This window comes from Cydia pomonella, chromosome 7 (genome assembly GCF_033807575.1).
Source record: "Cydia pomonella isolate Wapato2018A chromosome 7, ilCydPomo1, whole genome shotgun sequence".
NCBI classification, from domain to species: Eukaryota; Metazoa; Arthropoda; class Insecta; order Lepidoptera; family Tortricidae; genus Cydia; species Cydia pomonella.
The window spans coordinates 25,242,726-25,258,001 of NC_084709.1; the positions used below are offsets into that span (position 1 = coordinate 25,242,726).

The 15,276-nt window shown below is 44.6% G+C and overlaps 2 protein-coding genes across 2 annotated transcripts in view; both read left to right on the top strand.

Moving 5' to 3' along the window:
- The first annotated feature begins 1,567 nt into the window (after nt 1-1,567).
- Nucleotides 1,568-9,279, top strand: LOC133520222 (connector enhancer of kinase suppressor of ras 3-like). Its single transcript, XM_061854603.1, has 6 exons — nt 1,568-3,115; nt 4,482-4,645; nt 6,681-6,830; nt 7,125-7,313; nt 8,570-8,755; nt 8,997-9,279. The coding sequence occupies exons 1-6, from the start codon at nt 2,965-2,967 to the stop codon at nt 9,138-9,140; spliced, it is 984 nt and encodes a 327-aa protein (XP_061710587.1). The 5' UTR covers nt 1,568-2,964; the 3' UTR covers nt 9,141-9,279.
- Nucleotides 9,280-9,960: 681 nt separating this feature from the next.
- Nucleotides 9,961-15,276, top strand: part of LOC133520224 (uncharacterized) — a 46,073-nt gene continuing 40,757 nt past the window's right edge. Inside the window, exon 1 of the mRNA XM_061854605.1 lies at nt 9,961-14,764. Coding sequence (XP_061710589.1) covers nt 14,526-14,764 — 239 coding nt within the window. The 5' untranslated portion in view covers nt 9,961-14,525. The remainder of the gene's footprint in view (nt 14,765-15,276) is intronic.

Consider the following 15,276-nt stretch of genomic DNA (forward strand, 5'->3'; position numbering starts at 1 on the left):
ATTATATAAAAATCAATGCAGTAGCTAAACGCAGCCGTCGGGCTCGGCTATTATTCGGAGGCTTTTTAAAAGCACCAATAGGAGCGCTCCACATAATCTGTATCGCGGCCAATTGGAAGCATTTAAATGTAAACCTTTTGTACTGATCAAGTAAAATATGGCAAATCACTCTTGCATCATCCTCCATACTTTCACCACCTATTTTCTACATTGAACCGTTTTGGCAAGAACCCTTGTAAACCAGTACCTTTGGGAAGATTATACTTCACTTCATTATAAATCGAAGTTTTATTTAAGTCGTCGAGATCCTGACCTGTACGGCGGCTACAGTAGTAGTACTGTGTAGACTGTAGACCCAACTAGCAAAACAGTCTTATAAGAATTGATTTACTCAGCCTGTAATCGTATAACAGCCGAGTTACGGTTGTTGAAACACACTCATGTCGATAAAGTCATATCGATGAACTATCGACATTTCTTACATTTAATTTTACTTGAAAGGATTAACGATTAACTATACCTAAAATGAACAGAAAACGATTTTATTCTTTATCGTGGCTATCAGGTCACGATTTGATTATGCTAACACAGGTTGAAACGAAGGGAAAGTTTGGATTTTTAATTACAATACAATAAATAACTACTAAAATATGTTCTCTACAACAATTGAGTTATTTAATTATATTAAAAAATATTTATTATCCATTAGCATATCTATGATGTTTATTTTTAGTGAAGTGCTTTAATTAATCATTATTCCGTTCCGCTGTGTAGCCTCCTCCTAGATCCCTAAAAACACACACATACACATTTTTACGCATAGATACACAGCAGTGTAACCACCAAAATAGCTACGGCTTGAGCATTCAATTTTGTATTGAGAACAGACAACGTTGGGGCCGCAGAGCCATTATTTATCAAAATAAATTGACAACGTAAAGCCTGTCAACAGTTTATTTGACCCTCGCCATTTTGCGGATTTTCAATGGTACTAATTTCTTTTACTGGCAACAAGTACTCTTTGACAACGAACGTTGGAAGTCATCCAATGTCACCGATGTAAACAAACAGAAAATATATTCAAATATAGACGGTTTTATTACAAGAATGCCAATAAAAATTTCCAAAGATGCGAAAAAAATTGTAGTGAATGCAATCAAATACTTACAGCTTAAAAAAGACGAAGGATTACATATCACAACTATTCTATAAATCGTAATGAATATGTAATTTATATCAGCATTCCAATAAACAATGTTTTAAAGTTGGTTATAGTGCGGTTGTATTGAACTGGTTAGTAGTTTGGTTTAAACTTTGATATTTCGTTTAATATTTCATTTAAGGTTGATGTAGATCGACGTTAAAAAATATTTCTAAAAATAATGAGACTGTCTTGACTTTGCCACCTGTACAAAACAAAGCCCCGCACAAAAAGAGAATTCAAATAGACGACTTCGATAAATGTGCCATAAGGCATAAAATTCATGAATTTTATGCCGTGCGAAAACAAGTACCGAGTATTAAAACTCTGCTCACTGCTTTAAAAAAAGACATTTGATTTACTGATTTGAAAACTGGTGAACAGTATGGAATTCAAATATAAAAAATGCAGAAACCAACGTTCAATATTGATGGAGCGTTCCGATTGTTTGTGGTTTGGCGTGAAAGTTATTTGGATCAAATACAAGAAGTAAGGGATAACAATATGCCTATAGTTTATTTGGACGAGACTTACATTCATACTTCTCTGAACCACGCCAAATGTTGGCAGAGCAAAAATGAACCTGGAGTATCGATAGCCGTTTCAACAGGGAAACGACATATATTATTGTTCATGCCGGTGGACCATCCGGATTTGTTCCTAATGCACTTCTGGTATATAATGATAAAGAAAAAAAAGCAGATTACCATGATTCGATGAATAAAAATAATTTTAAGAAATGGGTTACGCAGAAATTAATTCCCAATCTAAGTGAACCCACATGTATAGTTATAGTTATGGATAATGCCCGATACCATTCCTTTCGCATTAATAAACCACCAACATCTGGCGACAGAAAACATGTAATTGCAGAGTGGCTGCGTTCGAATAAAATTTCATTTCCACAAAAAGCATCCAAAGCTAGATTGGTGGAGATTTGAGATTTGATTTGATGAGACGTCAGAAACCTGAACCAATATATGAAATAGACACGATTCTCTCCACATACGGACACAAAGTGATAAGATTACCGCCATATCACTGTGATTTAAATCCTATTGAGATGATTTGGGGCATTGTAAAAGCTAAAGTGGCAGCTAAACATATGTCTATCGATCATAAGGTTTTTCTACAGCTTGTTGAAGATAGTTTTCAGATATAAAACTTATTTTAATGTTGAGAATTTAGTTAAGTTATGTAAATTATTTTGAATTCAGTCAGAATAAATTATTATCGTATAGGAAGTAACTCAGGAAAATTGGAGCAATTGATGTGACCATGTTAAAAAAATTGAAGACGATTATAGGAATAAAGGTCCTATAATCGAATTGCAGACTGAACGTTTTATAATCGAGGTTGGTGGTCCTGAAAGGGACACAACATCTGATGAAAATCAGAATTCGTCAGAGTCAGAAAACGAAGAATATATAAATATTGAATATTTAGAATCAGATTTTGACGAATAGGTAAATTGAAAGAACCGAATTCTCTGTAAGCAATGTTTTGACATTATACGATTATCAACATGAAGCCATTGCCCACTACCCCGACTATACATGACGTACGCACATTATTGCCATACGTAAGCTGTTTGCAGCGACATTATCTCAGGGTTAAATAAACTGTTGTCAGGCTTTAAATAAATAAATAAATGAACTGTAATTGTCGCTCAATACCTAAACATCATCAGAGAGGAATGATAAATTTAGTGCAATTCGGACCACAAGCGTCGTAGCGTGACAGCCAACAAAACTGACATTGACATGGTGAAGCTGTCAAAAGTTGACAACTTCCAATTATTAATTTTCCACAATAAACATCCGTGTTTTGCAAGAAAATGCTCCGGGATCTTTACAATGGATTGCCTGAACGTTGCTGAGTGGTCCCCGGCGCAAGTGGAAGGATGGCTGAAAGGTAACCGCGCGGGCGGGCGCCGGCGGCCGAGAGCGTGACTCACAGGGGCCCCTGCGACGCTTAGGCCTTCGACACCGCTATATCTTGCCGGCAGCTGGTTTCCTGCAGCTGACCAGTTAAAATCCAGATTGTAGTTGGTAGAGGCAGTGGCAGCTACTGTAAATCATGATAGCGAGTGTCAAAAGTGCCGTGTTGGGCGCAAGAACGGTCTGAGAGTAGATAATATTGCCCTTTCACCAAGGAAATACTGTAAAATTGGCTTGAGAAAGGCGGATATTGTATAGAAATGTACATATAGGGTAGTGTTTGCTATAAGTGAGTGAAATTTCATCTTTTTTTTTTTTTTATGGAGGATAGGCAGGCGTTTGACCACGATCACACCTGATGGTAAGTGATGATGCAGTCTACGGTGGAGCACGCTTACCTATGAGATACCTATTTACTCTAGGCTTGAAGAGATTCAGATTGTACTCATACGGAAACACAGACTCGGGCAGGGCATTCCACTCCTTGGCAGTTCACATAAGGAATGTTGAAGCGAAACTTATCATGTAGTTCCAAGCCCAATCTTTCCGTTTAGCAATGTAAGATATGTTGCTTTACATTGTCAGCCTTGAGATTACAAGTAACTAGCCATATTATAATGAATATTACAGCTTTTTGTTCCACTTTACAAGTATTACAGTGTATTTCCAATTTATATCTAACTATTTTGTTACTTTTCTTTATTATGTGGCTCCTCTAAGGGTAAAAGCCACCTCCATTCTTTACCACCTTTCCCTGTCCTTTGCCATGTGCATCCAACTTTTTCCTGCCGTGTTGATTATGTCAGTCCATCTTTTCTTTTGTCTTTTCTTTCACCTTTTGGGCTCGGCCATTTAGTTATTTGGTAAATCCATCTCTTATTTTCGTATCTTGACAAGTGCCTTGCCCAATTACACTTCTGTTTCATAAAAAAATTGCCAACTAGCCTTAAAAAAAATACCAGTTGTGAGGAGTGTCAACTTTGCCTTGCTTGCTTGCCAAAGCAAGAACTTATTTGACTTGATTCTTCTTTGATAATAATAAATTAAGGCACCTATTTTATCTTCGTACATAAAGTCAAGGTTTTCTAATACATTGCTGCCTATCTCATGTATGAAACAAGAAACTTCAACACAATAATAAGAAGAATGAAAAACTCAACATTTAAACTGAAACGGGGCTTTATTGTATGCACTTACTTTGATTTATTATTTTCTTAACTTTTATTAGGCCAAATAATAAAAGTAAGTGCACGCTATTAAGTCCCATCTCATTTTAAATTATGAGTGAAAATTGTGTTTGTTTAAATCAATATAATGAAAAACTCCTTTCTGTGTGTCAGGTCTGGGTGCGCCGGTGGGCGGGTACGCGGCGGGGCTGCGCGCGCGCGGGCTCGACGGCGCCAAGCTGCTGATGCTGCGTTGCGACGACCTCGAGCATCTCGGCATGCGCACCATCGGCCACCAGGAGCTGCTGCTCGAGGCTGTTGAGCATCTCCGCAATTTTGTGAGTGTCAGTTGGGTCTATGAAATCTCACGGTCCCAAGCTGCTGTTGCTGCACTGCGATGACCTAGGGCACCTTGGCAGGCGCAGGAGCTACTGCATGAGGATGTTGAGCAGCTCTGCAATTTTGTGAGTTCATTGTCTGTTGATACCTTGTGATCTCTTGATAAATTACGTCAACTTTGTATGGCATGAGGGTAAGAATTAGATACATTTTACCCGGTAAGCATATACATTTACCTACAAGAAGTGCATACCTAAGATACAAGTACATATTTACTTAGTTTAGGTATTATTATTAATGTACTAGTGTTTAACTATAAATTCTACATATATTTACCATTGTAAAAAATCAATTTATTATTATTATTATTTGGTTTAAGACAGGCAGCTGATGCTGGTACGTCTAAATCAGAGTTCACTACACGATTAAAAAAATAAATAAATAAATAAATATTATCTTATCTTATTTGGCTGGCAAACTAGTAATATAGTCTGGCCTAGGACTGTCTCATTTCAAACATAGACCGATAAAATCATACTGTCTTTGTCTTACGCTGGTATTAGCACCCAAAAGAAAGGGATGAGTATAGTTTTCCTGGTTCTTAGTGACTGATAAGTTGTGTTTGCCAGACTAATTTTATTCTTTTCCTGTTTTTATATAATTATTATCAGAGGTGCAACGAATATTCGGCCACTATTCGGTATTCGGCCACCTTTTCACTATTTGGCCGAATACCGAATAGTACGTTAACGCGTATATACTGGTAAACGAGGGGTACAAAAAGTAACAAACTACAAGTAATCAATTATTAAAATCAGTATAATCCTTCAGACTACCTTTATATTTATAGATAGTACAAAACCATGAGAAAATAATATAAAATATTTTTTTACACACACGACGAAAATGAACGCAACGCAATGTCCGCAATTCAATATGCACTGCGTTCAGAATAAGCGCAATTTCTATCAAAGACTGCCTACAGCGAGAAACGCGCGTTCGAATTTACTTCATTTTAAGTAAAACTTCTAACCGAATATTCGGCGGCCGGATATTTGGCTATTCGGCCGATGATTCCGCCGGATATTCGATATTCGGCAAAGCCACTATTCGTTGCATCTATACAAAAGGAGCCGCAGTAATAGTAAGATACATTTTGCAGGCACAATTAGGCTATTTATTCCTTACTTGCTATTGTATTTTATAAAAAAAATCTATACCACAATAAGATTGTAATTAAGTAAGTTAATTCTTGTACACACCATAGATCTTTCTTATTGACTTTATGAAGGACAAGACTGTTCCAGGGCATGCCCGATGGAAGAAGTTTGTTTTGAGCGAGTCGAGTGCCGGTCATTGTTGTTCTGCAACAAGTATGACTAATCTCGTTTTAAAGTGCGTATATATGGAATGGAGGATGTGCTATTGTTGCCTTATCTGTAACTCGGATGAGTAATGCTTACATTTATACCTGATGACTCATGTTGTCCAAGTATTGTTTAGTCTTATCAAAGGTTTCCTAAGAAGCTAACAACAAGCAAAACATTTAATAAATCTTAACAAACCTACCTTGTAGCTGATATTTTTATATGTTTTTTTTTTGTAGGGTTTTCAGAGAGGGTCAGGAAAAAAAATGCAATTTTAATATCTATACATTTTACACCCTTGTGATGTGAACCAGCATTAATTATATCTATAACTATTATTATTCAGGGTATGATTCGCTTTCATATTAATGTGATTTTATAATTGCACCTATGAAGAAGGTTATATTGACTTACAGACTGTCTCATTAGCTTCAAAATACACGCTTATTGAATCTTTTACATGCACTTTTTATTCGGTACTTATCCATCAATACTATTAGCTTAGCACCTTTGCATACAAGCTTCTATGCCTCTTGGGTACCTTTTCTCTGCAGTTGACTATGTACAGTGACGCTGTAAATAGTGTAAATTAGTGTAAATCATACTTAATTACAGAGAAGTGATAGTTCCTTATAGCTTTCATGTCTGAATACCATGTTGTCGACAGCAATACGAGACCTCACGCGAGTGCGTACAGCAGATGGCGCTGCGAGTGTCCGTGGCGGCCACCGGGCTCGCCCGGGCCCTGGCGGGGGGCTGCGAGCGGCTCGAGACGCAGGCCCTTATGGACGTGGCGCGAGCTGTAGCAGCTGTCAAGGTACATGTGGCGCGGGCTCGCATTATGTTGAAAGTGAAGGACTACCCAGTAGACACCCGTCTAGCGTGTTGGCAGCATTTTAGCGGTATCTCTGAACGGGAAACCCCTTCCTAGAGCTAAGTCGAATGAACGTGTAAACAATTCAAAGGGAAAGCTAATCGTTGGGGCTTTTCGATGAACGACTAAGCCATTTAAAGCTTTTTTCTGGGAAGGGGTGGACGGGTCCCTGAGCAAGATGAAAGAGGCCGCGAGGCCTACTTGTAGAATAAATTTAAATTTTTTCGACATATGCAGGCGCTGGTGTGCTGGCTAGCCCGCTTCCCGATGTCAGGCGGGCTGCTCCGCGACCGCGCCGCGCACCTGCTGGGGCTGTGCCTGGAGGCGGCCACGTGCGCGCAGCGGGACCGCTTCGCCGAGCAGCCGGCGCGGACCGTCGCCTCCGCCGCCGCGGCCGCCGCCGCCTCCGCCGACACCATCATACAGGTACCGTCGGGCTCCACCTGCAGCGTCGCCTCCGCCGACACCATCATACAGGTACCGTCGGGCTCCACCTGCAGCGTCGCCTCCGCCGACACCATCATACAGGTACCGTCGGGCTCCACCTGCAGCGTCGCCTCCGCCGACACCATCATACAGGTACCGTCGGGCTCCACCTGCAGCGTCGCCTCCGCCGACACCATCATACAGGTACCGTCGGGCTCCACCTGCAGCGTCGCCTCCGCCGACACCATCATACAGGTACCGTCGGGCTCCACCTGCAGCGTCGCCTCCGCCGACACCATCATACAGGTACCGTCGGGCTCCACCTGCAGCGTCGCCTCCGCCGACACCATCATACAGGTACCGTCGGGCTCCACCTGCAGCGTCGCCTCCGCCGACATCATCATACAGGTACCGTCGGGCTCCACCTGCAGCGTCGCCTCCGCCGACACCATCATACAGGTACCGTCGGGCTCCACCTGCAGCGTCGCCTCCGCCGACATCATCATACAGGTACCGTCGGGCTCCACCTGCAGCGTCGCCTCCGCCGACACCATCATACAGGTACCGTCGGGCTCCACCTGCAGCGTCGCCTCCGCCGACACCATCATACAGGTACCGTCGGGCTCCACCTGCAGCGTCGCCTCCGCCGACATCATCATACAGGTACCGTCGGGCTCCACCTGCAGCGTCGCCTCCGCCGACACCATCATACAGGTACCGTCGGGCTCCACCTGCAGCGTCGCCTCCGCCGACACCATCGTGCAAGTACTGTAGGGTTCCACTGCTGGGCTTCCCCGGGAGGCGGCCGCCTGCAAGTCGGGCTCGGTACTGTACACTTTCCGAGTTCGATTACAAATCATATTCAGACTGTCGTGAGTCTAATATTGCTGTATAATATTATATTAGTTTCGTGATGTAACTCACGTATTTTAGTCTTCATTTTCATTTTCAAACATTTTTAAGAATGTCGAGTACCGAGTACTGTCGTTCATCACGCTAAGACATTACTATGCCCGGGGGTTTTGGGAATAATTTCGTTTATTTATAACTTTGTTTATTGTAAAACTTGAAAATAATTGTAATAGGTAGGAAACTGCATATGCTTAGAAATGTGAAAATAATTTCCTTTTTACAGTTTTTCTCTATTTTTGGCTAGTGTATAACATCCCCGCACCCAAAACCCCGTGGCATATACATAACCGGTTAGGTTAGTCCGTTGGGAGCCACAACCAATTTCCAAATGATTGTGGGCGCAGCACGTGTCGGACTCGTTCGTGCTGGCGCCGGCGACGCTGGAGACGGTGTCGCTGCGCCAGGCCGGCAAGCCGCTCGGCTTCAGCGTGCTGCCCGCCCTGAGCGGCCACCTGCAGCTGGCCAACATACGCTTCGGCTCCCCGGCGCACGCTTCGGGGGCCGTCCACGAGGGCGATGAGATCGTGCAGGTAATATACCTTAACCTAAACCTATCGCTTAAAAAATACGTCGCTTGACCTTATCAGTACTACTTTTGGTTACCATCAGTCACAGAAATCGTTTGCAAGTCGCTTAGCGTCTGTCTTTTCAATGGGTTTTTAAAGATCTTTCTGTACTAAAAGTGTGAGAATCTGCTATATTACCAACTTAAATTTTGTACAGTGAATATTCATAGATTAAGTGTTATCGAACTCGTATTTGTGTCGACAGGTGGGCGGCCAGTGCGTGGTAGGATGGAGCGGGGCGGCCGTGGAGCACGCGTGCGCGGAGCGGGCGCAGGGCGGCGGCGAGCTGCTGCTGCGGCTGCGGCGGCGGGGCGCGCGCGTGGGTGTGCAGACTCGCAGGGACAGGTAGGATGGAGCGGGGCGGCCGTGGAGCACGCGGGCGCGGAGCGGGCGCAGGGCGGCGGCGAGCTGCTGCTGCGGCTGCGGCGGCGGGGCGCGCGCGTGGGTGTGCAGACTCGCAGGGACAGGTAGGATGGAGCGGGGCGGCCGTGGAGCACGCGGGCGCGGAGCGGGCGCAGGGCGGCGGCGAGCTGCTGCTGCGGCTGCGGCGGCGGGGCGCGCGCGTGGGTGTGCAGACTCGCAGGGACAGGTAGGATGGAGCGGGGCGGCCGTGGAGCACGCGGGCGCGGAGCGGGCGCAGGGCGGCGGCGAGCTGCTGCTGCGGCTGCGGCGGCGGGGCGCGCGCGTGGGTGTGCAGACTCGCAGGGACAGGTAGGATGGAGCGGGGCGGCCGTGGAGCACGCGGGCGCGGAGCGGGCGCAGGGCGGCGGCGAGCTGCTGCTGCGGCTGCGGCGGCGGGGCGCGCGCGTGGGTGTGCAGACTCGCAGGGACAGGTAGGATGGAGCGGGGCGGCCGTGGAGCACGCGGGCGCGGAGCGGGCGCAGGGCGGCGGCGAGCTGCTGCTGCGGCTGCGGCGGCGGGGCGCGCGCGTGGGTGTGCAGACTCGCAGGGACAGGTAGGATGGAGCGGGGCGGCCGTGGAGCACGCGGGCGCGGAGCGGGCGCAGGGCGGCGGCGAGCTGCTGCTGCGGCTGCGGCGGCGGGGCGCGCGCGTGGGTGTGCAGACTCGCAGGGACAGGTAGGATGGAGCGGGGCGGCCGTGGAGCACGCGGGCGCGGAGCGGGCGCAGGGCGGCGGCGAGCTGCTGCTGCGGCTGCGGCGGCGGGGGCGCGCGCGTGGGTGTGCAGACTCGCAGGGACAGGTAGGATGGAGCGGGGCGGCCGTGGAGCACGCGGGCGCGGAGCGGGCGCAGGGCGGCGGCGAGCTGCTGCTGCGGCTGCGGCGGCGGGGCGCGCGCGTGGGTGTGCAGACTCGCAGGGACAGGTAGGATGGAGCGGGGCGGCCGTGGAGCACGCGGGCGCGGAGCGGGCGCAGGGCGGCGGCGAGCTGCTGCTGCGGCTGCGGCGGCGGGGCGCGCGCGTGGGTGTGCAGACTCGCAGGGACAGGTAGGATGGAGCGGGGCGGCCGTGGAGCACGCGTGCGCGGAGCGGGCGCAGGGCGGCGGCGAGCTGCTGCTGCGGCTGCGGCGGCGGGGCGCGCGCGTGGGTGTGCAGACTCGCAGGGACAGGTAGGATGGAGCGGGGCGGGGGCAGTAGACTCGTAGGTGTGTGTAAAGCAGAGTTGGCCCTTACGCTTTTACGGTTCAATTCGTAATGGTTAATGCCGTAAGGGACGGTTTACGGTTCAATTCGTAATGGTTAATGCCGTAAGGGACGGTTTAAGGTTCAATTCGTAATGGTTAATACCGTAAGGGATGGTTTACGATTCAATTCGTAATGGTTAATGCTGTAAGGGACGGTTTACGGTTCAATTCGTAATGGTTAATGCCGTAAGGGACGGTTTAAGGTTCAATTCGTAATGGTTAATACCGTAAGGGACCCTTTAAAATCACCCCTTTTAAGGCAGTCAGGCTATTGTCAGTCATTTTACACCTCAGCCTATGGATCAACTTTACTCAAAAAACTTACACCGCCCTACGCGTGCAATATAATAACGCTTTTAGGATGCTGTTGGGGCTGCCGCGCTATTGCAGCTGTACTCTAGGCATGACGTAGAGTTTCAACGTATGCAAAGGTTACGACCTAATTGAAGAACTTAAATAATAATTATTTATGCATATGTTAAATGTCAACTAAATGTCAGTACACGTAGATGACTACTATATAAACCCGGTATATCTTGAATAAATCAGTTAGTATTGAACCGGGCTCCTGAGTATCAATTACTACCCCTAACGCCTCGCATTTCATGGCGACCCTGCCAATAAATGTTTATTTAATTTAATTTAATTTTTAAATATAAGTTTAGGTCCTTATTTTGTACTCCATAAACTCATTAAAGCTATAATTTAAGTGTGCTCGATCTCGATAAGCCATTTTTCAGTTGCATTTTAATACTCATTTATGACGGCACATTCGTGACATGACCCGGCAATCGGTTGTACACAGTCGGCCCCATTACGTGCTTTAGTTTCGCTGATTTAGCTAACCTATGTTTAACAATCAAGAGTTTGTGAGCGTTCCGCAAGTTACGATCGTGGACGTCAGCCCCCCACGGGTATTCATTAAGGTGACATCGCACATAGACAGCCACTTGGTATATCACCATGGAGGGCAGCGTGAGAATCGGGAGGTCCTTGAAGTGCGGTTTTGCAGATGTACTTTGTCCTACCTGCGCAATCGCTCGGACGGCTGTCGTTTGCGTTCGAAAGACACGCTCCCATTCGGCAGCGCGGCCCCACAGCTCCACGCCGTATTGGACGATCAAGTGCACAGTGGCAAAATAGCAAGACCTTACCCATCCCTGGGCACCACCCTTGCCAGCCGTCACAGTGCGAAGCAGGCATTCGCCAGTCTCTTACAAACTTTAATAGTGTGTGCTTCCCATCAGAGGCCCCTATCAAGTTCAATACCCAGAAATGCGGTGTTTTGGACCTGATCTACTTTGACACGGTCCACGAGTACCATAAGATCCCTAGGATCCCTTCCTCCAAGAGGGAAATGCAGGAAATGGGACTTTTTAGGTTTAGTACTAAGCCGTTCACACTGAAATACCGTGAAATACTGAATTAAGGCAGTTAATCGTAAAAAAGAGACCAGATTACCCACAGACAAAGAATCTTATCATTCACGAACATGGCAACTGACCGATTCAAATATATGAACATCGTAAGTCACCAAAAATAAAAAGAGTTACTCGTATTTATTTCGAACGCTAATAATACATACATTATTTATTTATTTATTTATTTAATCTTTATTGCACAAAAGAAAACAATCTTATAGTACAAAAGGCAGACTTAATGCTAAGAGGCATTCTCTACCAGTCAACCTTAAGGCTAAGCAGAGAGATTGAGAGCGGTGCTACAATTACAATAGCAAAACAAATCAAACAAAAATACATAAAATAACATATACATACAAACATAATACACACATACATATATAAATATATATATATATATATATAAAGACGAAACATCTGAAGCTAATAAATAAATACATTAAGAATCTTTCATTATATTTCGTCACTTCATTTTTCAGATATAATTTTATATTAACCATTGAGTTTCCCTATTGTACAGATAGCATCGCACACATTTAAGAGTAACTATTTTGATTAAAATTGTGAAAACCAACATCCGCCCACTTCCGCTTACTGGTTACCTGCGTGCGGCGACCGCTGCGCTCTTCATTCTTTATTTGTGCGTGGTAGCGTCCACACCTCGGTCTAGTTGCCGAACACTTCGGCACAAGACCACATTTTTTATAACGATTTTCGTTGCCTATGCCTACTATGGTGTTAGCTGTGAGATTTCATTGAATTCGTTGTGCAATATACATATATTTGTTTTTAAAATCGTTGTGCAATCCTTCAACTTGAAGGACATACATACATCCTGGAGGTTAGTCGAGAACTAACACGATGGAAAAAATCATCCTGGAGGTTGGTCGTGAACCAACACGAAGGAAAGTCTGTTCGTATTTCGAACACCGATTTCGCCCGGGGGTTGGTCGTGAACCAACACGAAGGTATAAGATCGGATAACGCACAACGAAACAAAGGCATAAAAAATCATCCTGGGGGTTGGTCGTGAACCAACACGAAGGAAAGTCTGTTCGTATTTCGAACACCGATTTCGCCCGGCGCGGCGATTGGTCGTGAACCAAAAGATCGGATAATGCACAAAGCACAACGAAACAAAGGGCCTAGACATTCATATTGGTGCATTTTTCATAATACCCATATATTTTGTGGGAAATTTATTGCCTTAAAAATGGGAATAATGTTGTGTTACAAAGCCAAGGGAGGCTTTCTTTTTATTTGGTTTTAGATGGCCCAACACTTAAAATATATCCAAATTTTACTCACACCTAACCCATAGTACGGTATTAAATGAAAAAAGAAGTATGAATCCCCGCCCATAGGTTGAATGTAAATCAACAAGCGACTCACAAATGTTGTATTTAACACAATAGTACATTGTGTTTATACTACACTACCCACATAAATATAATATTAATACATTGGGTAGGTATAACTTGTATCTAAAAGTGGGAATTGCTACGTGTACCTACATCACGTCACAGTATTATTTAAAGTATATTCTTTCTGACGTACAATATTTAAACTCTTATATGTTATAAAAGACGTGTAGTGAATTTGAAAGCAATTTCTAAACTTAATCTTGATAAAATATCTTGTTAATATGTATAGTGGTGCCCTGAGAGTGCATACATTTTGGTGTCGATTTTTAAATGATTATGATAAGCAGAAACATTCATAAATCGAACTAAAAAAATATGGCTACGTACGTCAATAATGTTATGGGCGATAAAACTTGAACAACTTTGGTCTACTCCTATATTAAATCGCATAAAAAAAGAGTCAACCAAATGAATACTTATATAAAAATATATATGTATTTATAATATCAGCTTTAAGAATCTTTATTTCTCAGAATAAGATATAACAAAACTTGATAATAAATGAGTAATTATCCTGGTCGCTCATAGGCGATGCCAGTAAGTACTTATTATCTGTTTGAAAATTAGATTTTTTCTTAAAGGTATTTTGGACAATTAATTCAATTGAATCATTAAATTATAATAAGTACAATTACTTCAATTGAATTAGAGGAAGACGAGTTTTCTCATCACAATTTGCAAGAACTCATTGTCAAGCTCCACTAGAGTACCATCCATCTGAGTTAATCAGAAAGCGGTTTTCTCTTCATTTTGGCGAGTTGCACTTATTAATAAATTTTGTTCGCATCTCTCACAGATATTGAGTGTTTATTTTTATGATTGTAAATAATCGGTAACTAGGCTATACCTATTCATATATTTATTTAATTGTATTAAAACAACAAGACGATCACCCTCTGATTATCCTTTAAAGGATTACCCCTCAGATTACTACTTAAATAACTAAGTTATTAAATAGGTAATAGAAATCGTATAAAATTAATAAATTAATGTATGGTTCAACTCTCATGTGTCGGTCGCGGTACTCTTTCAGCCATTATTAATGCGATGGTACTATGCAATACGTTCACTAGACTTAAAACACTCATAACGGTTATGCAATACGTTTTTGCTACGTTTGAAATATATGTACATATACATTTAGTATCATAATTAATATAGTCATTCATAAAATTAAGACCGAATCACTAAATATAATATTTAGTACCCACGCGCGCGTGGGTGTGCAGACTCGCAGGGACAGGTAGGATGGAGCGGGGCGGCCGTGGAGCACGCGGGCGCGGAGCGGGCGCAGGGCGGCGGCGAGCTGCTGCTGCGGCTGCGGCGGCGGGGCGCGCGCGTGGGTGTGCAGACTCGCAGGGACAGGTAGGATGGAGCGGGGCGGCCGTGGAGCACGCGGGCGCGGAGCGGGCGCAGGGCGGCGGCGAGCTGCTGCTGCGGCTGCGGCGGCGGGGCGCGCGCGTGGGTGTGCAGACTCGCAGGGACAGGTAGGATGGAGCGGGGCGGGGGCAGTAGACTCGTAGGTGTGTGTAAAGCAGAGTTGGCCCTTACGCTTTTACGGTTCAATTCGTAATGGTTAATGCCGTAAGGGACGGTTTACGGTTCAATTCGTAATGGTTAATGCCGTAAGGGACGGTTTAAGGTTCAATTCGTAATGGTTAATACCGTAAGGGATGGTTTACGATTCAATTCGTAATGGTTAATGCTGTAAGGGACGGTTTACGGTTCAATTCGTAATGGTTAATGCCGTAAGGGACGGTTTAAGGTTCAATTCGTAATGGTTAATACCGTAAGGGACCCTTTAAAATCACCCCTTTTAAGGCAGTCAGGCTATTGTCAGTCATTTTACACCTCAGCCTATGGATCAACTTTACTCAAAAAACTTACACCGCCCTACGCGTGCAATATAATAACGCTTTTAGGATGCTGTTGGGGCTGCCGCGCTATTGCAGCTGTACTCTAGGCATGACGTAGAGTTTCAACGTATGCAAAGGTTACG

Bases quoted from the DNA above. Each gene is read 5' to 3' on its own strand.
- LOC133520222 (XM_061854603.1), top strand. From the start codon at position 2,965: ATGGTGAAGCTGTCAAAAGTTGACAACTTCCAATTATTAATTTTCCAC. The intron at 4,646-6,680 runs GTGAGTGTCAGT...TGTTGTCGACAG, and splicing joins TTGAGCATCTCCGCAATTTT to CAATACGAGACCTCACGCGA. The intron at 8,756-8,996 runs GTAATATACCTT...TTGTGTCGACAG, and splicing joins AGGGCGATGAGATCGTGCAG to GTGGGCGGCCAGTGCGTGGT.